Raw genomic sequence first — 24,641 nt, 5'->3', positions numbered from 1 at the left:
TCAAAGAGACAGAAGGAGAGAAGAAGAAGGGTGCAAAATGACAGAACTTGGATTGGAGGATGGGGGGGAGAAAGAGTAAGAGATGCTGTGGGATCTTTTTCTCTCCCTGGCTCCCGGCAAATACATTAAGATGCTAATCCTGGTCTTTTTTGTCTCTTTCTATAATTCATTGCATTTTTTTTCCCCTCTCCGCTCTTTTTCTCTGTCTCTCTTATTCTTACGCTTTTCTCCCGCTCTTCATTTCCTCTGTACTGTCATGGACTCCCCCCAGATTAGTGCTCCTGGCTAAAGGATTCCGACTCTAATTTTGTGGTATTTCAGATGATTAGGCTCAGAAATGGGACAGAGGTGCACAGAGTTTGGCGCAATTAGATGTATTCTCAGTGGAACTTTATAGGAGTGATTAGTTGAGCCCATATCCACCTCCCTGCACAGCCATATTAACACACAACCAGCTGTTGTTTATTCGCGGGGATTGACTTTTGTGTTGTGTCTGTGCTTTTTTAACTGTGATGTTATTTGTGTGTGTGTGTGTGCCAGAGGTTGGCTAAGCCCTAAGGATGCGAGTTGTTTTCAATCAGCACAGTAGTTACCAGCTGTGCCCTCACATTCCCCAGGGTGGCACAACCAAGGTACACACACACCCGCAAGCAGGCACGCAGAGAACTAATGCATACTATTCAACCTTGCCCGGCAAATTCACTCTTTCTTCTTTTCTCCTTGTCCCCTTTCCCTGCAGATATTAATCATCGCCCACCTCCATCTGCGCACGTGATTCCACTACGAGGACTGGGAGTCGAGCACCTCGGCTACTTTGCTTCAATCAAGACCTTTGTTCCCTGACATCCGGCACAGCTCCCTTATCCGACTGCCATGGTGACATGACACACACCTGAGTGGCTTTGTGGGTTTGCTCCTGTCTCACGCCTAGTCAATCGCTCGGGTTTCCAGAAACGCTCTGTCTCCTGGACTTGCTCGCTAGACTTCAACAAACTACAAAAGACGTCACTTCTTCCTGCGCACGACCCCTCAACAGGTTGCAATGACTGTGGCCGTCCGATTCCGCCGCCATTTACGAAGGCTCTTGCTCTTATTGGCCTCCTGCTGTCTCGTCTCCCTGCTCCTCTCTGCCTATTTTCTCTTTACGAACTCCTCCCCTTCCATGCAGCTCGGACAATCCCCTGAGCCCGCCTGCTCCCAGCCGCTCTCCATGTCCCCGTATCGTCAGCTCCCGTACCCCTATCCTCCCAACCCTCCTCACACACATGTCTACACTGACCAAGTAGTTTTGGTACTGGTGGAGTCCCAGTACTCCCAGCTTGGCCAAGACATTGTAGCTATACTGGAGTCGGCACATTTCCAGTTCCGGATGGAGATTGCTTCAGGAAAGGGCGACCTTCCGCCACTTACAGAAAAGGGCCGTGGACGATTTTCGCTCATCATTTATGAGAATCTGTTAAAGTATGCAAATGCAGACACGTGGAACAGACAGCTGTTGCATCAGTACTGTACTGAGTATAGAGTGGGCATCATCGGTTTCTATCGCTCCACGGAAAACTCCCCATCTACTCTCAAACTGCGAGGACTACCACTGGTGCTTAGGACCAACCAGGCGCTTTGGGACTGTTGTGTGGTCTCTAGTTCACCTCTTCTGCACCTTACCAAACCCGGGACAGATCGAGGACCTTTACCCGGTGAAGACTGGACTTCATTCTCCTCTAACCACTCCACATACCAGGCGGTGCTGCACGCACGGGCTAAGGAGGGTGGAGGCGCAGGCAGCGGTGATAATTCAGGGCCTGGGTTCAGTCAAGGCCTCCAGGCCACAGTGGTACAGGACATGGGACTATACGATGGGGTGAGGAGAGTGCTTTTTGGCCAGGGACTGGCCTACTGGCTCCACAGACTCATCCTGGTGGATGCCATTTCCTACCTCACAGACAGGAAGCTTACTTTGGGTCTGGACCGGCACATACTGGTGGATATAGATGACATTTTTGTGGGGAAAGAAGGGACACGCATGAATGCCAAGGATGTGAAGGTATGATGGTGCTGGGGCATGCGTGTGTGTGTGTGAGATAATGTGAATTAGAGAGAGAAAGATAGGGATAAGGAGGATGAATTCATGTCGGGTCAGTTGAGTTGGATTAGATTTTTCATTCTGGTATCAACTTCTAAAAACAGTAATTGATGGCAGTGCAGCGGTGGAGATAAGGAGGTTTATCCGATTGCACTGTAAGTCACCTCAGCAGAAGATTGTTCCAGGAGAGTATTTTAGAGGATTTTTTTTTTTTTAGCTCGGGCATGAGTGCTCTGAGGAGATATTTGGAGGAGCTTTTGTATGTGTGTAAGGCCCCTGTGTGTTTGTTGTATCAAGTGCATATTTGTTGGGGTACAACGAGAGGGTATTCTCAAATGGAGATTTAGCCAAAAGGGGCCATTTAAAGGAACAAAGATGTGGTGTGAAAGGGGGAAACAGGAGGGGTAAGAGAGAGAGGGGGAGAGAGAGAAAGAGAGGTAGTGAATGAGCCAGTCAAAAGATGAATGGCATTTATTCCTATTTCCCACGTTCCTCCTCTTAGGAAAACTAAAGGAGAGTCAGCCATGCAGCCTGCCTCTCAGGACAGCTATTGTTTCAAAACACACGCTTGCATGAACAAACACACACATACACACACGCACACACACACACACACACACATATATATATATATGCAGATAAAGAGCCGTGAACCTAAGTGATGTATGCGTGGCAAAGTAAAATATTTCCAAAGACTTAAAATGTTGAGTGAATGTAATATTTATGAGAGAAAAAGTATTTCATGTTTGCTGGAGGGTGGATAAATCTCCCCAGCAGGAGGAATTTTGTTTGAAATCATTGGTCACATTCTCCCAGTGCGTTCTCGCTCCGAGAGGTTCAAGCAAAATAAATTGTGTTTTGGGGGGTTTTCATGTATAGCAGTGTGTCGGTCCGTGCGACTGTCGGAGGTGTTTGTGTGTGCGTGTCGGGGGAGGACTCTAAGGAAGGTGAGATTTTTGCTGTTATGTGGTTACGTGCATGAGCTAAGAAGAGAAGAGTTTGCTCATCCCCCTGCAGTCACAGGATATATATACGTGATATAGAAATGTGTGTGTGTGTGGTTGGTTGCTTCCTGAATTACTGCTTTAGATTAGAATGTCACTTTCACCTGTCCTGTCAGGCACTGACAAAAAAATGAGGCACCTGTCCGTGGCGGAAATTTGGGCCGGAGATGAGAGGAATGGAGAGGGCTGAAAAAGCAGGAATGCAGTGTGTGGCGAAGTGGAGAGGAATTCCACCCTTGAATATAAAAAAGATGCTTCTATCCAAAAAGGATAAAAGAGTGCATATTCACACACGGTCACACACATGTACCTCCACGCAGCGACGCGGGCACACTCTCGCACACATTGCTGAGCGCATTTGCGCGTTCACAAAATGAACACACAAATGCTCCCTAGTTGGAGTTTTCATTTTAAGTCTGCCTGACTCTTCAGCTTTATAGCATAAATATACATGAGGATGAACCAGTGCCATAACAGAAGGGCAGGGAGATGCGCACAGAGTAAGCGATGGAGAGGAGGAGATGGATAGATAGAGAGAGATAGGATCAGGAAAAAAAAGGGAGGGATGCCATTTGAAACACATTACCTCCATATTTCGACTCGTCTCTCTATACTTCAGGATAGTTGGCAATTGCAGACAGGAAAGCTCAAGGAAAAGATCAAAAAGGAAAATAGTTTGAGGGCGGGAGGGGGGAGGTAGAGAAAGTTAGAGCGCTGCGCCCAAGGGAAGAGCTAGAAGCTAACTTTGCATTTTCAGAGAAACAAAATGCTGAAGGGAAATGAGAAATCAGAAGGGAGGAAGTAAGGGAGCAGGAATATGATGATTTGTAGCAGCTGTCCCCTCAGAGATGGACAGCCTCGGGTGAAGTTGTCAGATTACAGTATGAGTAAGGCAACTTACCACATGCACCAGCAGCCACAACATTAAAACCACTGACAAATAAGCGAATAACTTTAATCACGTCGTCACAATGCCGTGTTTTTGCTGGGAAACCTTGGGTGTTGACATTCAGCAGCAGCGGCCTACCCCAGCGGGGGTAAAGTGCACACTGCAAAAAGTGGTCCAGTTAAAAAATGACAAAAAAGAAAAAACACAAAGGTGTTGAGCCAGCCAGCAAAAATCGACAGAGCATCTGCAGAATGAGCCAGAACAATCCCGACTGACAGAGGCAAACCTGCTCTTATGTGTTGAAGCCGTTTTTTTGGAGGCAATATTAGGTGATGTTAGGGCTTTAACATTCATAATGATGTGATCCACCCATTCATTTCCCCTGTTTTCTGCTACGTCTGTCACGGTGCAGAGACAGAGTAGTAAAAGCTGTTGCTTAGATTTCAGATGGGCTCTTAAAAACAAGCCCGTCCCTTCGAGCAGGATGTCACTGAAAAGCTGTTGAAAGGGATGACTCATATTAGATGACCCTGTGCGTAATATACATCTGGCTTTGTGTGAAGGTGACAGCTGAAAAAGATGAAAACTAGCAGAATTCGGCAAAATCATTTTAATCACAAAAGCGAGCTGTCTGCCAAGGTCTGATGGAGATAGCTTTATGGAGTAAAATATGTAAATTGTTGTTGATTCAATTTGGGTCAGAAGTGACCGACTGATGACTGTGATGATATTAAAGGGCGTTTTTATCTCCCGTAATCAAGCGGCTCGAAGGTCTGTCCAAGCATTTTTTTTTTTTCATATTTCATAATGGTTTCATTCAACCATGTGACATCTGACAGATGATATGAAAAAATAAATGAAAGATACCACAATAACTACTTTTGAAGGACAAATACAATCCTCCCCGGTGCTTTGAAGGCAGCTTATGTTCAACATCGCAGCAAAGTATGTAACACGGAATGTTATCGATCAATTAGTGGAACAAGATGTTTGCAGGAGCAGTGCTCGAAATCCCTTTTTACCTCTGCAGAGCCAGCATTCAGTCTCATGTTCTCTCCGAGAGGAGACTGGAGTGAGACAGAGAGAGAGAGACCAATTAAAATGCCACCCTCCTTCTCTCTGCACTCGTCATTAGTCTCACCCCACGAGTTCATCTGGTGACAAACAATACCTACACCCCCCTCCCTTTCTGTCTGCACACAGACTTACACACACAGCTGTATTTCCTCTATTAAAATGATTCACAGGGAGGCACCCCACGGATGACATTTCTCAAAATGAGGAATGATGCCAGTCAAAAGCTCCCATCAATGATACTTGTGCCAGTGGTTGTGTTTTTTAATTCATGCGTGTAGGTTTTCTCCTCTCCTCCGCCTCAGAGTGGTCCTGAGGGAGGTGTCAGATCCTCATCTTCAGATCTCTCTTTATCACCTCCACCTTTCCACCCTTCCACCTCCTCCTCCTCCACACACCTTCCTCCTCGCCTGAGTCATTGATCACTATCTCTGGCCTATCTGTATTCCTCTCTAAGCCTCTCTCTCGACTCCCTTCTCGTTCTCTTCCTCTCCAAGGTGTTTTCTGTAGTGGCATCATCAAGTTTAGAAGAAACACTAGTGTAAACATGCATCTTGCTTGTGGATTCAGATGCCATGACATGCACACTCTTTCAGAACACGGGGCTGCAGTCATCTGAAAAAGATTGTTTTGGATTGTTGTGATTTGCACGGTTGCCTCATGCCAACACAGAACTTTTCTGTGTTGCATAAACTCTCCCCTCATATTCTTATGCGTATATATTCAATTGTCCAGCGCTAGAAATGTCATCATGTCTTAGGAAACTGCCCACAGTTTGCCATGTTTTATGTACCCCCAGTCCACATCTTGCACTTGTAAGAAACAAATAGTTGAGTAAATAAGATTAAATTGTGTTTACGGAAACAGAACCAGGCAATTCTTTTTTGCCATTTTCATGATTTTTTTTTCAATTTAGCGAGTCAAATAGTTGCCACTTTCATGTGGCCTAATAAACCGTAAAGTACCATCTTGTCTGTAAGATTGAATAGAAGGCCCGGTTTTTGCAGCGTTCCCTGACACAGGGCCGAAAACAATGTGCAGCACGGCAGTTTCAAATAAATAAATGAGCTAAAGTCTTTTATTTTAAAATATCCTTATAATCGCTTTGATTTAACCTTAAATTGAAAACAAAAATGGCATTACACAAAATGAGCAATATACAGATTTCAGTGAAGGTTTTTGGCTTAGTTGTCTCTAATTTATTGTGCAATCCAATTTCTAGTTAATCTTTAGACCCAATTAAGTATGATGCACATTTGCAACTTAAGTCAATCAAACTAAGCTCTTTCCATATCCGTTTGCCAGTTTGCCAAATGCTGTTACGTAACTAATGAATTAAAAAAGACATAAACAGTGGATGAAAAATTAAACAACAACAAAAAAATCAGTGCAGAGCCAAGGAGATTCGAGAAAGAGGATTGATTAGGGTCTTTTGTTACAACAGGCACACAAAGCTCTTTGTTTTTGTCTGTGCTACAATCATTTAAAGCACGTACCCTTTAGGTAAATGACAACATTGCAGGTGGGAAAGAAGAAAAAGAAATTATATAGAGGATGCCAGAGGAGAGCGGGATAACGCTTCCAGCATGATGCATCCTGACATCTGCTCTCACTCATCCCCCCGATCAGGGCGAGAGAAATGATCACAGCCAACCCTGCAGAGAACTTTTGCAGATATGCTATTAGGGAAATGAATTTGCAAGATTAAATTGTCTTTATTTAATTATTTTTTAAGACAGTCACCAGTGTTGTAAAGAGTACTGCAAAGAAAGCATTTACCTATTAAAAAAAACATATATGCATATATATCTTTATAACTCATTTGGTTTAATTAACAGTTGTTGTCAGTGCTCTAGTTTTACTCCAATTAAACTCTAAGAATGTGGCCGCGGGCCATTATTTTCTCCCACAAAATGAGGCAGGTTTTGCAGTCACTGCAATCACTGAAACTCAAACTCCTTGAGGGGCTGCCAAGTAGAATTTAGCGTGAGTATGGCGATGCCAAAGCAATCACAAGTACCTTGGAAATGTAAATGCAAGTGAATAGATGATTTAGTAAAAATGCTTCAATATAATAGGCTACACTGACTTGAATCTGACAAGTGAGCGTGGAAGTGGAATAGGGACGGGAAGAGTGAGCGAAGGGAAGGCTGGCATTAACTAGTGCGGTTTTCTTTCTGCTCATCAAATAGAGATGCCTGACCCAGTTAAATCTGCTGGTCTAGTGTTAACATTACACGCACATACAGTGTAGGCACAAAGCACTCATGTAGATGAATCAAGAACTTTGACCCGCTTCGTTTTCGCAGAGGAATTAAAAGTCGATAAGTGTTCCTCTCTTGTTTGTTGTTTCTCTCGCCTTCGAATTTACTTGTGTGTTAAAAAAAATTCGACTTAAAATAAGTTATTTTATAATTGCTCTTATTATTTTAGATATCCCAGTGAGCCTTAGAGCTGTGGAAAGGAAAAGGAACGGGAGAAAAAGAAGCAGTGCAAATGCAAGAATGACAGAATGGGGATATGGTGAAGAGGTGGTTGCTGTAAAGGGTTTTTGAAAGGCAGTGAGTGCCAGCTGTCCAGATGCCTGTCTACCATCTGTTTGAACTCCAACATCTAGCTGGCAACTCTTCCTCCACACACACATGAAAGTACACGCGCCGACGCACACTACCGCTCGCACATACACAGAAACAACTGGCATCGCTTCTGACACTAGCAGTGTTAGGAAGCAGTGGGATTGGGCACAGAAATTAGGGCTATTGCTCGACCGCTAATCCCAGTGTGTGCGTTTACCTTCATCGCTCGGATTGGAAGGATCTCTCGCGCCCTGCATAGTCCTGCCTCCCAACTCTCACTTTGCCTACCAGAGAGAATCACTTTTGGCCAATTTCAAAACTATTCTCAGGATCCAGCAGACACTCGGGCTCTGTTTTTTTCAGCTCCGCTAAGAAAACCAGCACAAGGAGACGTCTCTGTCCCTCTGAGAGGCAGAATTAAAGGAAGGAAGTGAACTCCCTTTATTATTATTATTATTTTATTTATTGCTCACCATGTACCCACGCTTCTCCCTGCTCATACCTGCACATACTTTAGTGGTTCATAAACTCTGAGAAGCTGGGTCTAATTTGAAAGCAGTAAACAGCAATCGTTCACCGAGCGCACTGAGTTCTTTTTTTTTGGTTGGTTTTTTTCTGATTAGTGTCTGCTGTGTTTTGTTTTGCTTTGCTATCACCGAGGCATTAACAAAACACTCTGTCTTCTTTGTTTCTTTTCAGCTTTCTTTATTAATTTCCCACCAAAATCTAGCTTTTGAATGGATTTGGAAAGCCACTCGAGAACTGACGCACGGTTGAGAACCCTGTCTCAGTTATTTGTTGCTGGTAAAGGTTTTTTTGTAATTGCCGAGAGTTTTGAAAAGAAAAAAAGAAAAAAACATCACCCTGTCAGTTGCTTCTCTGATGTTTACAATGTGAGAGTTGGCTCCTGAATAGCAGCTTCTTTGATGCAACAATTTGTCAACATCACATTGTCCCTTTCACAGCGCTTCATGTCAGAATAATCCTTTTCAGGAGGACTCAAATTAGAATCCCCAAAAAATGGAACATCAAAAAAAGAGTTTAAAAACACATTCTGTTCACAATTATGCTGCGACACAGTAAAAGTATGTGTCGAGTCAGAAATGGGAGGAAAATATTTAGTGAGACACAGGTTTACCCTTATGCGGGTCTAATCTTTCAGAAGACCTGCATGTAAAGGGTTTCAAAAGCAAAGGAGAAGAGCGATGAGCACTGGTGTTAGTGATTATCCAGCTCTAAAGTTTATCCTTCCACAGATAGGTTCCTTTTTACTTCCCTCTAGATAAGAGAAAACCGTGAGATCCTGAAGTATCTGCACACAAAACTGTCTTTGAGGTCTCTACAGAAGTAAAACACAAGACGAGGACTGGAAGACAGTCAGGTCATCACGCTTCAGTCTCTATCTTACCAGACATGACCCCTTCAGGCCTCCAGAGCAGAGGGATAAAGTCCCAAAAATCCATACGATGAAACAGAGATGCCATGATGCTGACTTTCATAGCCAAACATGCTAAAAGCAGCAAACATTTTCTTTGTGACTCTTCTGTTTCCTCTGTGGATGTTTGGTAACAGAATACAAATGAGACGTTCAAACTAATATACCGCACACTTGGACACACACCTACGCCGAGTCTCACAGTTATCTACACACGCGTTAATAATACATTTTGACCAAGTGCATCAGGCAGTGTAGATTGAGTTACCATGCAAAGCACTCAGCTACAAACTTAATTTAATTCTTAAGTCTTTCTATCCACACGTTGGCTCGCGTGTGCATGTGTGCGTAAGATATAGAGGGTGTCATAGCAGAGTAGACAGGGGATCAGATTAGGGAGTTGTGCACATCTGTCAGCATGCAGCCATCTTCAGCACCATTAGATTAGAGTTAATGAAGACACTCCACGCATGTGTCTGTGTATTTGTTGGTTTGAGAGACACACTCGGGAGGAAATAAGAGAGGGGAAAACGGAGCGCGGGAGTGGGGAAGACTGCCTGGAACCAATTCCTTGCTCTCAGTTCAGCTGTGCTCAGGTCTCGTAAATCACGGAGGGTTCCTGGGGATCGATTAAAAGCGGCATGACAAAGATTGGTAGTGGAGACGTGGAGCTTATAGCCCAACGGAAAGACCCAGCAGACTGAGATATAAAGAGAATTACAAGAGTTTTAAGTATAAACAAAATATTTGCGGGTGCAAATGGCGAGGAAGTGCAACGATAGCAAGAAGAGTGTGAGAGCGCGGGGGAGGGAGCAGGGGTAGAGGGCTATAGAAAGGGAGAGTGAGCACTCTTTCCTCCATGGTGCTTTATCCTTCCTTTCAAATTAGAGCAGCCCTGTCTCCTGAGAATGTGACATTTTCACGGAGCAAGCGAGGGAGAGATGGAGTTTGAGAGAAGGGTGGGAGGGGTGGAAGACAAATGGGGAAGGGGGGCAGAGAGGCAGCTGCAGGTTCTCACAAGTGGGAAGATGGAAAAATAGAAGGAGAAAGGGAGACAGAGAGAGGCAGCAGGGATATTCAGGGTTTCACTTGGCAATGTTAGGGATGGATGGAAACAGTGATCAGAAGGGAGGAGATTGTGTGTGTGTGTGTGTGTGTGTGTGTGTGTGTGTGTGTGTGTGTGTGTGTGTGTGTGTGTGTGTGTGTGTGTGTGTGTGTGTGTGTTGGGGTGGGGGTATTAGTCCACCCTCCAGAGGCTACTAATGCACTGACCTTCATTAACTTGCATTACTGTCGGTGTGTGTGTGTGTGTGCAGAGTGTGCGACTCTCTTTAGTTAACACTCATTACAGAGTCTTTGTTTAAAGGCCAGTAAACTAATGAAGTCATTAAATAAGTGAGGAAAATCCTGATTCGAGCACTGAAACTAGAGATTGCAGAAACTTTAAGTACGGGAACGGAAGACTTGTGCATGTAGAAAACAAAAGAGGAGACTCTAATAATGAGACACAGTGCAAGAGCACATTGGTGACTGCTTCCATTGAGCAGCCATACTGACATGAGCATACGGCCATCCTGGCAGCTGTCGAAGGAACAAGTGCTCACTTAAATATACATCACAGAAACACAAGATCTAAAACCAATTTGTATGTGTAGACTCGCTGGGGAGAAATAAACATATTGCTTTTATTTTGCATCTGTCTATCTGTCTGTCTGACTGTCTATCTGTGTTTACAGGCTCTCCTTGATACTCAGAAGCAGCTTCGTTCTCAGATCTCCAACTTTACCTTTAATCTGGGCTTCTCTGGGAAGTTCTACCACACAGGTGGGTTTTCTCATGTTTTTCTATCTAACCTTTGCAAAATAATTTAAATATGATGAATACAAAAAATGATGTGTACATACTTAAGAGAATCAAATAAAATAGAATAGCATAGCCTTTATTGTCGTTGTACATGTACAATGAAATTGTGGGTGCTCCACACCAACTATTCCTCTCCCCACCCAACCAGTCGCGGCAGATGGCCGCTCCTCCCTGAGCCTGTTTCCGCTGGAGGTTTTCTCCTGTTGAAAGGCAGTTTTTCCATACATGAATCAACATGACACAAATACATCTTTATAGTTTAATTAATATTCCACTAAGGTGACTCTAAGAAAGGGAAACTTATTGCAGAGAAGTATAAACTACACTGTTTTGGTACAGTTAGCAGCTGCAATGAACCAATGAATACAAACCCTTTCATCACCATTTTAGGACTTGGACACCAAATAGTTTGGTATTTTTATGATAAGCCTTAGTGACTTTATAAAGAATACTGCAAAAATGTAGGCATAATGTGGAGTAACAAGTGTTCAGTCACAAAGAAGAAATGTGAAGGATTTATTTGAAACTTCAAATGAATGCAAAATGATGCATGTGTAACTATATGCATCAGAACACAGAAAACAGTCTCAGAACATACCACCAAGTACTGTGTAGTCCACTAAAATCACACTACTTACATTTAGCAAACACTTTATTAGGTACGCCTGTTGAACTACTCGCTAATGCAAATATCTAATCAACCAATCCTATGTCAGTAACTCAAAGCATTTAGCCATGTAGACATGGTCAAGACAGCCTGCTGAAGTTCAAACTGAGCATCACAATATGGAAGAAAGACAACTGAATGTGGATCTCAGTGCTCCAGGACACCTTTGGGATGTAGTGGAAGGGGAAATTTGAATAAGCAGCTGACAGCATCACGCAGTTGCTGTCGTGTCAGCACGAAGAAAAATCTCTGAGGAATATTTCCAGCGCTTTCCTGAATCTATGACACAAACTATTCTTAAGGCAATAGAGGGTCCAACCCAGTACTAGCAAGGTGTAACTAATAAAGTGACCAGTGGGTGTATTTGTATAGTATATCCTTGTGTCTAATTAGCAGTGACATGGCATGTAGCTGTGGCTATTGAGAACATGTGTTTATTTTTACGAGCACTGACAGTGTGTTGCTGGCCTTGCTTTTTCAAAAATATTTGAAATAAGTTTGAAGTGATTTGATTGAGAACACTAATGCAATACTGGACAGTATTCAGGAAAGTGAGAGATGAAGGGTACTGACACACAAAAGTACACACGGTTTTAACAAGCTGTGGCATTCAAATGAGAACTGCTTCGACACACTAACAAATACTTTTAGCGTTGAAATACGAATATCAGTGAAGCTCGTGTAAAATTACAGCAGTGTGCATAAAAATAATGAGAAAGCCTGATGTCGGTGGGGAAATGCGTTACTGATTTGGGAACTGCGTTAAGAACAGTGAGAATGACGTTTCTGGTGTGAGAGTTGCACCAAAGCGATTTAGAAAAACTGTAATTTTCGAAATTATGGCCATAGTTAGAGACCAACAATCAGAATATGCATTTGGGAATAGCTACCGTATAATTTTCAAGTAGCTGGCATATGACGAATGCACCTCAGTTTCTTAGTTCGATCCACGTATGACAGGTCACACCTGTTTGCAAAGCATCAGGATGGTGACAGGCTTTAGGATGGGACTAACCAACAGAACAGGGTAGCTACATCCATCCTTTACATACAGGAATAACGTGACCCACATGGTTCTAATTATAATTATAGTGTGCATATGTTATCACATCATCACTAAAACCAATATATGTTATTTAATAGCTTTAGATTTAAAGTTGCACAGTAACACATTTAACACATTTATGAGGTTATGACATACTGCATTGGATCCTCCGCTGCCTTCTGGCTCCAAGGACAGTGCTTATTGATTTTCTACTTAAATTGTCTAAATCTGCAGTAAGAGAATGAAGGTGTGGGATTCACTGGAAAAGAAAAATCGAGGTGAGGCCGAACATGATTATAATTAGAAGAAATCTGATGCAGACTAGAACACATCTCCATCGCATCTGTTATTGCTATGGCATCATCTCCATGGTATCGGACTACCATATTTAGTAACACAACCTTAAGACAATTGGGTTGCATAGTGATTCTTATCTAACCCTGCACCAGCAGGAAGCTATGGATAGCACTCATTTGGACGTAATCTGAATCTGCCTGTTATTGTAAGGTGCTTAATGCTTTATTTCTCCTTTTGCCCTGTTCTGTTTGTGCGTTTTTGTGAGCGTAGGCACAGCAGAGGAGGACGAGGGAGACGATCTGCTACTGAAGTATGTAGATGAGTTCTGGTGGTTCCCCCACATGTGGAGCCACATGCAGCCTCACCTCTTCCACAATGAGTCCTCACTGCTGGAGCAGATGGTCCTCAACAAAGAGTTTGCTCTGGTGAGATGGATGGGCAAGCACGCACACATATTTCTTTCACCGTCTCTGTCAGTGTGGTTTTCGTCTTGTGGGTCCTTGATCATACGAATTTCCCAAGACTGCACTTTTTTCAAGGGCATCTATGTTGACGTGTGGGGCTGAAAATGAAGCCATTGCAAAACTGCAGTTCCTTGCGTGGCCACATGAGGCTGGATTCAAAAGCGAGTCAGTGCCGAAAGATTATTCCCGTGATAAATTGCTCAACTTTAGAGCACATGTAAACATTTTTACAGCCACTTTCAGTCCCTATAGATAATTTCCCTTTTTATGCCAACTTTGCGGGGAATTACATTTTTATAAGTCACCAGTTTGAATTGTTTTCATGCTTAAAATCATGCAATAATATAGGTGTGTCTGGATTTAATAAATTGGAGTCATTAAAAAGTGTATTGGACGTTTTGGTGCCTTTTTCATATTGCGATTTGACATCAAACACGATAACATATGCCATGTAAACTGTGCTATTTTATGTTTGATGATATATTTACAAATGTTTGGGGAGATTACACTTCCTGCTAAACAAATTAGTTGCATATGGGCATGTTTTAACAGACTGAGACTTGGTTGGGGCGCAGCAGCGAAGGAACAATTTTGCTTCCGACAGACAAATAAAATGTAATATCCCTGCTGGGAATGATGCACTTATTTTAAAAGACACCTGAGTCCTATTTAATGTCTCCTGGTTAATCTGAAGCCCTCAAGGTTGAGTGCTTTTTGTTGCTCTGCACTGCTTTATTTTGTCTGCTTTGTTAGTACCTGTGTGTATGTGTTTGTGTTTGTGTGAGCGAGCAAAAAATGATTTGTATGACCGTGCTGGAATTCGTTGTCACACACGCGAGACAACGAGGAGGGGTTGGTTCATGCTGTTGAAGGTGAGCGTGAACATAAAGTCTGATCACTAGCCTCTGCTGTACACACACACACACATGCACACTTCACTCCTTCATCCCCTTTGGCCGCCGATGCTTAGCTTTGACAGTGTGTGTAGGTGTGTGTCAGAGCAAAGGACAACACCATCAGTCTTCGGGATGCACCCGGCAACCATCCACCCTCACACACACACACGCACACATGCTCGTACAAACTATATATTTTTTTTAATTTCCAACCCGAAGGCCAGCATCATAACAAACACGGTACAAGGCACATGCTTCATCTGCAAGGTCAGGCTGTTTATGTGCTACAAAGTCCTTTGTTTGGGAGCTGCAAGCATGCCATTATTTCTTTGTTTATGTGTATAAACCTCATTTTTCGTGTCTTTGCACGTCTCCTCTCTCCAGAACCACAACATCCCGGTGGATATGGGCTACGCTGTGGCCCCTCACCACTCGGGTGTCTACCCGGTCCACCTGCAGCTGTATGAGGCTTGGAAACGTGTGTGGAACATTCGGGTCACCAGCACTGAAGAGTACCCCCACCTCAAACCTGCCCGCTACCGTAAGGGCTTCATCCACAACAGCATAATGGTGAGGAGATGACGCAGGCGATCAGCTTCACATTCAGCACATACATGCAAATGCATCCCTCCTTGCTCATGTGGATAAATACACATTGATTAATTGACATATTGCTGCAAATGCATGAAAACCAATTAGGCTCTTCCCATCTACCTGTTAGATATTTATAGCTGAACATGCCTCGTTTTGTGTGCAGCTAAATGCCAACCCCCCTGCTCCAAAAAACAGGCTGTCAAATATCTCATTTCAAAACATGTTTTTTTTTCCTGAAAACATATTTCTGATTATTTCATTATTTTATATTTTCCCTGCTGTTTCTTTCTCCTTTTTTTTTTTTTTTTTGCTATTTTCATCTTCTCTCAGGCTAGAAGTAGTAGTCATTAAGCTTGTTGTTGCGCAGCTCTGTGTTGTGGCGGGTTCCTCTTTGATAGAAGTCAGAGCTGGTGCTGTGTGCAGACATGTTTTTAATAAAACACTTTGGCCTGGCAGACCATGCATAGATGTGCATTTTCTAGTGCTGTGTGACGCTGCCGATTTTGGTATCGATCCGATACTAAGTAAACACAGGGCCAGGATGGCCAATAACGATACTTTTAACTTATAAAGGCAAGTTATCTAGAGGAGATCAGTGTGTCATAACTTTTGCGATGAATCATCATCAATTTGGAAATTCTGAACATATTTTAATGACCACTAAATTACTGTGATTTTTAATTTCAACAAAAGTACAACAAAACAAATCAAACACATCTTTCAGTTTTTCGTGTATTTTTTAAACTGTAAATGTAAATGTGCCCGTCTCTAAAGGAATTTGGTTCGTGTAATAGTCTATAAATAAAACAGATGTGACAGTCAACACAAAAAGGTTCAGATATTTTTCATAGAGCACATTAGAGGTATAGTTTTCATCTTTCAAAAAGTAATTAATTTAACACAATTCAGTTAGAGTTACAACAAAGTATCGATCATATCGTGCTAGCATAGATCCAATACCAGTATTGGTGTCGGTACTATCAATATTTCGATTGATCTGCCCACCTCTAGCATATTCTGACAAAAGCTGGTGAGTCAGGTTGGCCAGATAAAATGATGACTCTTCTCTGAAGATGTTATTCTGTGGGACTGACTCTAGCACTCAAGGCACATTAACAAGTGTCCTTCCCTGCAGATGAAAAAAAATAAAGAAATAAATATTAGATCTCTGACTGGAATTAAAACAACAGATTCTAAATTTGTGGAGCAGCTGAACTTAAAAAAAGCTTAAATCTGTTTGAATGTTTTGCTTTGTGGCTCTGTTCTTTTATCCTGCTTTGAAAAAACCCGCACGACTCCCGTCTGTGTTTAAATAAGTCTTTGCTGAATAGTAAATTGCGTGATGATTGTTTCTTGCGGCCCCCTAAACAAAAAATCAGTGATGCTGTGCATGGTGTGTAACCTCTCTGTGTACGCAGAGGTGTATGTGATATGAATTCTTTGACCTTGTCTCACCGCATGCTCAGCTTCACGTTAATTTAACATTTAATGGCTTCCCAGTGCAGTCGACGGGCTGGGCTTTTCTTTAGGTTTATTTTCTATATGTGCAGGATGTACCGCAGACTAAAAAGGTTTGGTAATGAGAGCATTTTTAGCACTTTTATGCTCCAATAAATAATTCATCAGTCGCCATTTGAGACGACAATAGAATAAAACTTTTGTCACCCATTTCACCTAAGCAAATTGCCTTCATCCCTCCCCCTGCCTCCCCCTCTTTTCTTCATTCACTTGTCAGTCAGGCTCTTTGTCAGTGTGCACAACAGTTCCCCTATTGACAAAAGAACCAATCACATCTGACACCAAAATTACTGGTCCGTGTTGTTCTGTCATATAAGGGTCTCGAACAAACAATTTGAACAGACAGCTATGTCAATTTTCTAATCAGTCCCTGAAGTCTACTTTTATTTTCTCATGACAGCATCATAAAAGACATCGACGTAATCCTACTTCCTCTCATTACAATGGCACGCTCACTTTTTGACAGGCTATAATAAGTTATTGTGCATGATCAATAGTAAGGATTTATGAAAACTTATGAATCAATGAATTCAATAAAGAAAAGCAAAACATGAGGGGGGAAAAAGCGGATACATACCTGTTAAACAATTTTACGAAACAACACATCGCAAAGAAAGATGGAAAAGAAGAAAAGCCACAAATAAAATTGTTTGTGTTTTATGTCAGAAGAACTTGAAAAGCTGCTGACAGAAAAACTGAAACAATTTCAGATGCTCAGAAACAAAACAAAGAGATTTCCTGTCACAGTCTGGCTGGGGCAGACCGTATGTGTTGCAGAGGAGGACTCAAACGCAGACCAAAACGTAGTGTGGATAAACAAAACAAGCCGTTTATTGAGGCTAGCAATGAGGGTAAAAATAATCGGGCATCGGTGAAAACTAAACAATAACCTAAACTGGGTGAACTAATAACAAAACATGAAAAAGCTTAACCATAGTGAACTGACATGGATGAGCAGACGACCTGACAACAAATGACTGAAAGCACATGGACTAAATACACACAGGAGGATGATGAGGGAAGTGGGAACACAGCTGGCACACATGAACATAATGACGTCACAGTGGGAGAGTAAAACTGAACACGATGAACACAGAAACACCAGACCTCTTCACAATAAAACAGGAAACATAATGAGACATAGACATGACAACCCGAACTTGACAACGTAAGACACAGACATGAAACGCATGAAGAGCAGGGGAGATTTAACATAGTTGGAAACACGAGGGGGAAATAATAAGAACTAGAAACACCTAGGCATGATAACAAATGAACTTAGGAAACCTGAAGGGCTTACATAAACTAAAACTCAAAACGCTGGGTCAACAGACCCAGGATCATGACATTTCCGTGCTTGCAGCTGACAGGAGTGATATCGCTGTCCAAGCGTTGCCTTTGAAACACTTGTTCCTTTTGTCTTTCAAACCTAAGTGAAGGCTGTAATGACACACTTTTGAATAGTGAAACAAACTTGTTTTGTGTTTTCTCAGTTGGAAATATTCATCCACATTGACAGTGGGCAAGGACATATGCAAATTAGATATATTCAGCTGAGCTCAGGCAGGAAATGAAGGGACTGATTTCCTGATCGTGTTGCTTCCACAAAATCAGACCGCGGACCGATGGACTCGCCCGTCACTGCTAAGTACAGACTCTGCATTTACATGTTGGAGGAAATGGTATTTAAAAAAAAAACATGTGGTGACATTGCCTCCGGCATCCTACACTAAACGCAGGTCTGTGAATCAGAATAATCTGCCACTGGTGATCTACGAGGTAACCCAAACATGCTGTGACTAAATCACTCCTATAGAAGCCTTCAAAACAATGCACATTAATCGTATAATATATTAAAAAAAGCTCAATTTAACCTCATTAACACTGTGTTTAAAGGAAGTAGTATTATTGGATGTCTTAAAATGTTCATTTTGATGAACTTGCCCAGCTTTTGGTTTTTGGAAAAACACAGTTTAAAAAATTAATCTCGCCTCGAGGTGAATTTATTAGCTGTTCTGAAGCTTTTTTTCATAATGTAAAGTACTTGCATTTACATAGCGCTTTTCTAGCCCTACACCCCACTCAAAGCACTGCAGACTACAAGTCTTTTATCCACAGAAGACTATTCTGTGCATTTAAAGCACTTCCATGGCCATACCTCACGTCCATCCAATCAGCCAGTTTGCCTAACATGCATGTCTTTGGGAGTGTGGGAGGATGCTGGAGTACCCGGAGGTAACCTACTGTACTGGAGGAACATCAAAGCTCCTCACAGAAAGGCTCCAGCCTGGGCTCAAACCGCTGCCCCGACACGCCACCCATGCACCCGTGTCACACGAGCTTCATCAAGATCTTTATTAAGATCAAGTGATGTGACTGAAAGCTACACGACAGCTACTTAGGCGACATTACTGTGGTGACATCAAACTGTGTTTAAAGTGTAACCAGTGTGTTGAAAAGGCCCATCTCTCGCTCCAAGACATTGCACGCTACACTGACTAAATAGCAAAGGGAGGCCAGAAAAAACAAAACAAAATCAGAGCATAGCTCACGGAGGCAGAACAGTTTTTCTGAGAGGCAGCTTGTGTGGTGGTTCATGTGTGTATAAATGTGCACCTCCACGCGAGTTAAAAATGAAGTTTCGAATGAGCTCACCATAAATTAGCTGATGAACTTTAAGATTCTGATGCTTCATCTCGCTTCCCGACCTATTGTCTTGCTATTCTGGGACATCACTCACATCCTTCCCGTTGTCTTTACCTTTCACATTTTTCACTTCCAATTTTTCCCGCAATTTCTGTCGATTAATCTCTTTCTCCTCTGCCGCTCGCTCCATCTTTGTTTGTTCCGAGGAGGACAGGAAGTTGTCTTAAGGCTGTAAAATCGGCGTGCGCGTGTGTCTCTGTCAGCAGATTGAGAGCCACCCACTGGACCCACAGTATCAGAACAAATCACACTGAGATATGGGGCTGTGCTGCGTGTGTGTCTGCGTGTTTGTGTGTATGCATGCGCGTGCAGATGTGCAAACATGCATACTTGTGTGTGTGTGTGTGTGTGTGTGTGTGCATTTCTTTTTAAAATGTACTATATCAGTTTGAGCTATAGCTCTGTGGATAATTGGTTTGGTGAAATAGTGCTGAGTGTCTGTGGCTCTGGTGGCCTTCTCTCTCACTCTCTCCGGTTCCATCTCTCTTTCTCTCTCTCCCTCTTTCTCTTTTTGACTCTGCAGTGTTTTATAGATAAACCAATATCTGTGCTTCCAGCCTTTTACTCTCTATTTCACACAGAGAAGTGCTTCACAAGAAGTTAATGCACTTATTTTGAAAGACCCTTTCTCTTGTCTTGTCTTGTGTTGTCTTGTCTTGTCTTGTCTTGTCTTGTCTTGTCTTCTCTTCTCTTCTCTTCTCTTCTCTTCTCTTCTCTTCTCTTCTCTTCATTTAATCATTTAATGGACTAATTAAAAGACATTTAGTTTATCAACCATTAAAACCCTCGATCTGGCAACCTCTCATTTTCCCCCATTGTTCCATATCTCCGCAGGAAAATCATTTAAATTAACAGAAATAATGTTTGTTTGCATGAACAGTCTAACTTCTAGTACTTCTTTTGGGGGTGAAAAAAACAGTCTTTACTCAGTTCAGTTTTCTGACGTTTTGGACCAGTTTTTGTATGTAGGTTCCTAGCTACACAGTTTGTACAGGGTGTGGGGTGTTTTTATTATGTATTTTTATGGCCAAAGGTGCACAGTGCACCTGCTTGAGGTGGGGTTAAAAGTAATCTGTTATCATCTCCTCCTGCTTCAGTAAACAGCAAGTTACCAAAATACCAAACAGGTGCAGGTGAGGTGAAAAAAACTGAACAGTGCCTGAGGAAGATTTAACTAATCACCAATGCCTTGTGCTGCACACCTGCATGAAAACAAGGTCTCTGTTGCTTTGGTGAAGACATCTCGGCTGGATAGCACTTTAGGACACACAGCTCAAGCGCACTTGATGCAGGGGGTGGTGTTTCTTTTGACACCATTAATTGGGCTCTGATAAACCTTTTTCACAGTCGGCATGTTGACTTGTCATTACGAGGAAAGTAAAGGTAGAGCTAAGAACCTAATAATAATAATAATAATAATAATAATAATGGCTCTATTATGGCTACGTTCCAGTTAGCCAGCACGGACAATACCAAAGGGCCTGGAAGTGGAACACCTGAATTGAATAAAACCATTAGTAATTACGCCTTTCCTTTTAATCCTACGCCAAGTCAAAGCGCTAGTTGTGAATAAGGTCTGTTGAACTGCGCAAGACTGTGACTTGAGCCATCTGCAGATGTACGCAGTTAACAATGCCATATGCTGTGTGACACATCAGAATGACCTGCTCAGATGTCTGCATTTTCTGTTTGGATAACGCCACACAGACACACAGCTGCACATTTAATCTTATCATCATTTAATCTTTACATCCGTCATCCGAGTCATTGCTGTTATTTTTTACGCTATCTTTGTACCTGGTTTGTTTGTATGTTGCATTTGAAATGGATGAGTGATCTGTAGTTTAAAAAAGAAGCTCACATAGGACCAGCTGTTGTAGCTTTTCGATTTCAAATCATTGCATCACGTTGGTTTCATATGCCTCTTAAATGGGAATTCCCTCACTTTAACAAGGTGTGATCACAGGAATATTGAGATCACACCATATTACAAAAATATATATATAAAGTGCTTTACGGTTTGATATTGGATAAACTGCTTAAAGAGATGTCATATGAAGATTACAAGTCTGAAAATGAAAACCAGGTCACCAGATGTCTGTAGCTTGCTCCTCATCTGTGCTTGAAGCCAGAGGCTCAAGGCTACATTAGCCTCTACAAAAAATCAGAACTATTTTGCTGTCACTTTTTTCTGATGCTCTGTGAAAACTGTAAGCCCAAATTCACCCATTAGTCATTATTATAGTGGTCAGAGTGAATTCAACATTTTGTAGTTTTTTTTAACATCAATATAGCCTAAATGCTGCACTAAAGGTATCCAAAACTTCATTGAGAAAAGGTTCACACAACATCTCCACCCAAGATTTGCATGCAAACCTGGAAGTTTTCTATACATTGATTTGGGCAAGTACCCTCCGAAAATATGTATTTAGCACAAAAATGCATTTATTTTTTTTTGACCAGCATTGTTGTGCCATGTTTTCATGGTGCAGTGTTAGTTATATAATTAACAGAATGACCCAAGTAGTGTCAGAGTTTCTTTATTTTGCCAGTAAACTGACTTACACATACATCCAGTTCTCAACATAAAAACCACTGAAAAAGGAGCTGGGAATACTGAACGAGTGAGCCCAGGAGTCTAACAAGGCTAGAGATGTCCCAATGTCATTATTATTGCCATGAATTAGTGCTGGATAATGATATTTGTCTTATTTATTCGCACTTTTGACTTAAAATGAAAATATATCATATGTCTGTGTCTGTGTTTTTGTGTGTAGGTGCTGCCTCGCCAAACGTGTGGCTTGTTTACTCACACCATCTACTATAAGGAATACCCCGGAGGACCAAAAGAACTGGACAAAAGCATCCGTGGGGGAGAGCTGTTTCTCACCGTGCTGCTCAACCCAGTGAGTCAGAGAAAACACGCCCACAATCAAACACACAACTTCTCATGCAAATGGATATAGGGACAGCACTTTAGTTAGGTTTTTTTTTTCACCTTATAGAACCAACAGGGCTTCCTGCTCTCGCTCTAAAGGTAGCTTCCTCTCTGTCTGGTTCATTCTGTTTTATTTTTGCTGTGTGTGTCTGTCTGTCTCTGTTCCTGTCAGGGGCTGCTTCTCACTGTGGAGCTGTGTTCATCTCCCCACTTTAAATTAGGTCTCACCACAGGGGGGTTGCTGTCTCACACACACACACACACACACACACACACACACACACACACACACACACACACACACACACGGGCGTGCATGCACGCACACTCCGCGCACGCATCCTCCCCCTCTCACTTACCCCTGCTGTGTATGTCAGCTCAACTCGATTTTGCTTTGAATTAAGGAACAAAATTAGGTTTTGGTGGCAGTTAAGATACTCATCCATGTGCACATCCTCACGAGTGCACGCACTCACACAAGAGAAATTCACAGGAATTGTCCCCAAACAATCTCTTTCTCTCTCCGCCTCTGTCTCAAGCCACACGAGCGTGCACGTGCACAGACGCACACAGTGACGCTCATAGACCAGCAGTAGGCTCTACTGAAGTGTCAGGTAGGGGAGCGCTGAACTAGAGGAGCTGTCAGAACTCACCGAACATCAGAGAGTCAAGTGCGGCTCCGTACAACAACCCAATCTGCCTCTTTTTTTTCTGTCTCTGCACCGCTTTGTCTCCGTCTGTCTTTCTTTTTTCTTGCTCAGGTTTTCTTTCTTCTTTTCTTTTCTTTCCTTCTTTTTGTCTCATTTTCTCTGTTTTTCCTCAGTACTTCCCGTTTTCTTCTTTTAAGCACAAAGTCTGAAGTGTTTTAAAAGGAAATAATGCATGACGTTTCCATTGCAATAATTGCTGCTCTGCTCTCAAATGACACTTAATAGGAATCAGTATGTATTGAGTTCTACATAATTTTTATAATTGCTTTGAATCAGGTAAGTCTCCAGCAAACATGAAGTGTTTTACATTTCCCCTTGCAGCAACAATAGCTTTCTAATAATAGACAAAACTAGGTGGTTGGCACGGAACAAATACTAGAGGGAGCACAATTTTTTCTGTCTAACCAGCATCGTGATTAGGGGCGCTGCTTGTTATGTATTGTTACGATGAGTGAGACAGATTGTATTAATACACTGAGTTAGCAGGAAAAGTGTAGCAGCAGAAAGGGTCACCTGTGGCTCTAAAAGTATGGCCACTTTGAACATGTCACATCAGTCATGTTAATTACATGCTATTTAGCAAGAGCCTGTCTAATTCATGCCATGGCTTAAATTGGAGCCCAATTGATTCAGGACTTTTGGGTTTGATGCTGAGAAATCTTTTCTGTTCTGTGAAGACATCACTCCTCACCTGCATCCACACCTCAATTTGGCTCTATTGTTTCTGTCATGCCCAGTTGTGATGCTACTCTTCTACGTGGTGCAGACATACTGCTGTAAATACTGCAGACTATAGAGTTGGGACTGCTGTACTGGACAAACTATGTGTTGACATCCCCCCGAGCATCTTTTATTGCATTGCTTTCTGTCAAAAGAAAAGGATAGCGGTAAATGCTGGATAATGCAAACAGTGGCACGAGTATGTCTGTGATAAGCCAACATCAGCTGAGTGATATATGGGCTGGCTCCAGCTTATAAATTCGACTTTTCCCTGATATCTGTGAAATTGAACTGCTTAGGAATCTATGATGATGCCAAGAAAGTACCTGGTGCTTGTTTTTATTAGTTTCAGTGTTAGTTTTACTCTTTTTAATTATTATTGAATGGAGGGCATATGTCAGAGGCAAGATTTAGAACAATCAGTGCAGGTATTACAATAGAATAGAATAGAATTCAACTTTATTGTCACTGCACATGTCACAGGTACAGGGCAACGAAATGCAGTTTGCACCCATCCAGAAGTGCTTTAGCCATGATATAGATATATTACAAATATATATAACAATAATATAGATATGTAAGTATATTACAGAAATGGCTCTATTATGGTATGTTATAATGTACACAGTATGAAGTACGTTATGAATATGCTATAACTATAAGTATGTACAGGCTGTAGTGAGTACAAGCTATGTACAGTTTCATAGATCGTCCACAGGCTCCTAGCACAACCTAGGACTCGAATGAAGCCGAGAGGTGACCGGGCCTTTGCATCCGTGGCACCTAGACTCTGGAATAACCTCCCTGTTCATAGTCGTACTGCCGAGTCGATCTAGTCTTTTAAATCACGTCTTAAAACTTATTTTTTTTACTTTGGCTTTTGATTCTGTCTAGTTGGCTGGTCTAGCTTGTTGTGTTGTTACCTATTGTTTGTTGTCCTCTTTTATTGTTTGTTTTAACTGTCTCATGCTTTTACTGACTGTGAAGCACTATGGTCACTATTGTTTTAATATGTGCTATATAAATAAATTTTGATTTGATTTGATTTGATGTACAGGCTATGAACAGGATATAAATATGAAAAACTATAAAGAAATATGAGATAAAAAAAACTATACAGAAATATGAGATAAAAAAAACTATACAGAAATATGAGATATACAGC

The 24,641-nt window shown here is 42.0% G+C and overlaps 1 protein-coding gene across 4 annotated transcripts in view; it reads left to right on the top strand.

The window, feature by feature from the left end:
* The window catches only part of ndst3 (N-deacetylase/N-sulfotransferase (heparan glucosaminyl) 3), a 49,753-nt gene that overhangs the window by 1,419 nt on the left and 23,693 nt on the right, over positions 1 to 24,641 (top strand). For 3 of the 4 annotated variants that reach the window (XM_085409850.1, XM_085409852.1, XM_085409853.1), the window contains exons 2-6: positions 740 to 2,041; positions 10,795 to 10,882; positions 13,201 to 13,355; positions 14,675 to 14,860; positions 21,886 to 22,014. In XM_085409850.1, the coding sequence (XP_085265976.1) occupies positions 1,043 to 2,041; positions 10,795 to 10,882; positions 13,201 to 13,355; positions 14,675 to 14,860; positions 21,886 to 22,014 (1,557 nt within the window). In that variant the 5' untranslated portion in view covers positions 740 to 1,042. Of the gene's footprint in view, positions 1 to 540; positions 633 to 739; positions 2,042 to 10,794; positions 10,883 to 13,200; positions 13,356 to 14,674; positions 14,861 to 21,885; positions 22,015 to 24,641 lie in introns of all 4 variants that reach the window. The other variant, XM_085409851.1, reaches the window with a different exon arrangement.

Source organism: Rhamphochromis longiceps, linkage group LG6 (assembly GCF_057381845.1).
Source record: "Rhamphochromis longiceps isolate RC_006_pf linkage group LG6, R_longiceps_female_GT1.1, whole genome shotgun sequence".
Lineage (NCBI taxonomy): Eukaryota > Metazoa > Chordata > Actinopteri > Cichliformes > Cichlidae > Rhamphochromis > Rhamphochromis longiceps.
Note: the sequence above shows the minus strand (reverse complement) of the source record. Positions and strands in the feature narration are given on the sequence as shown.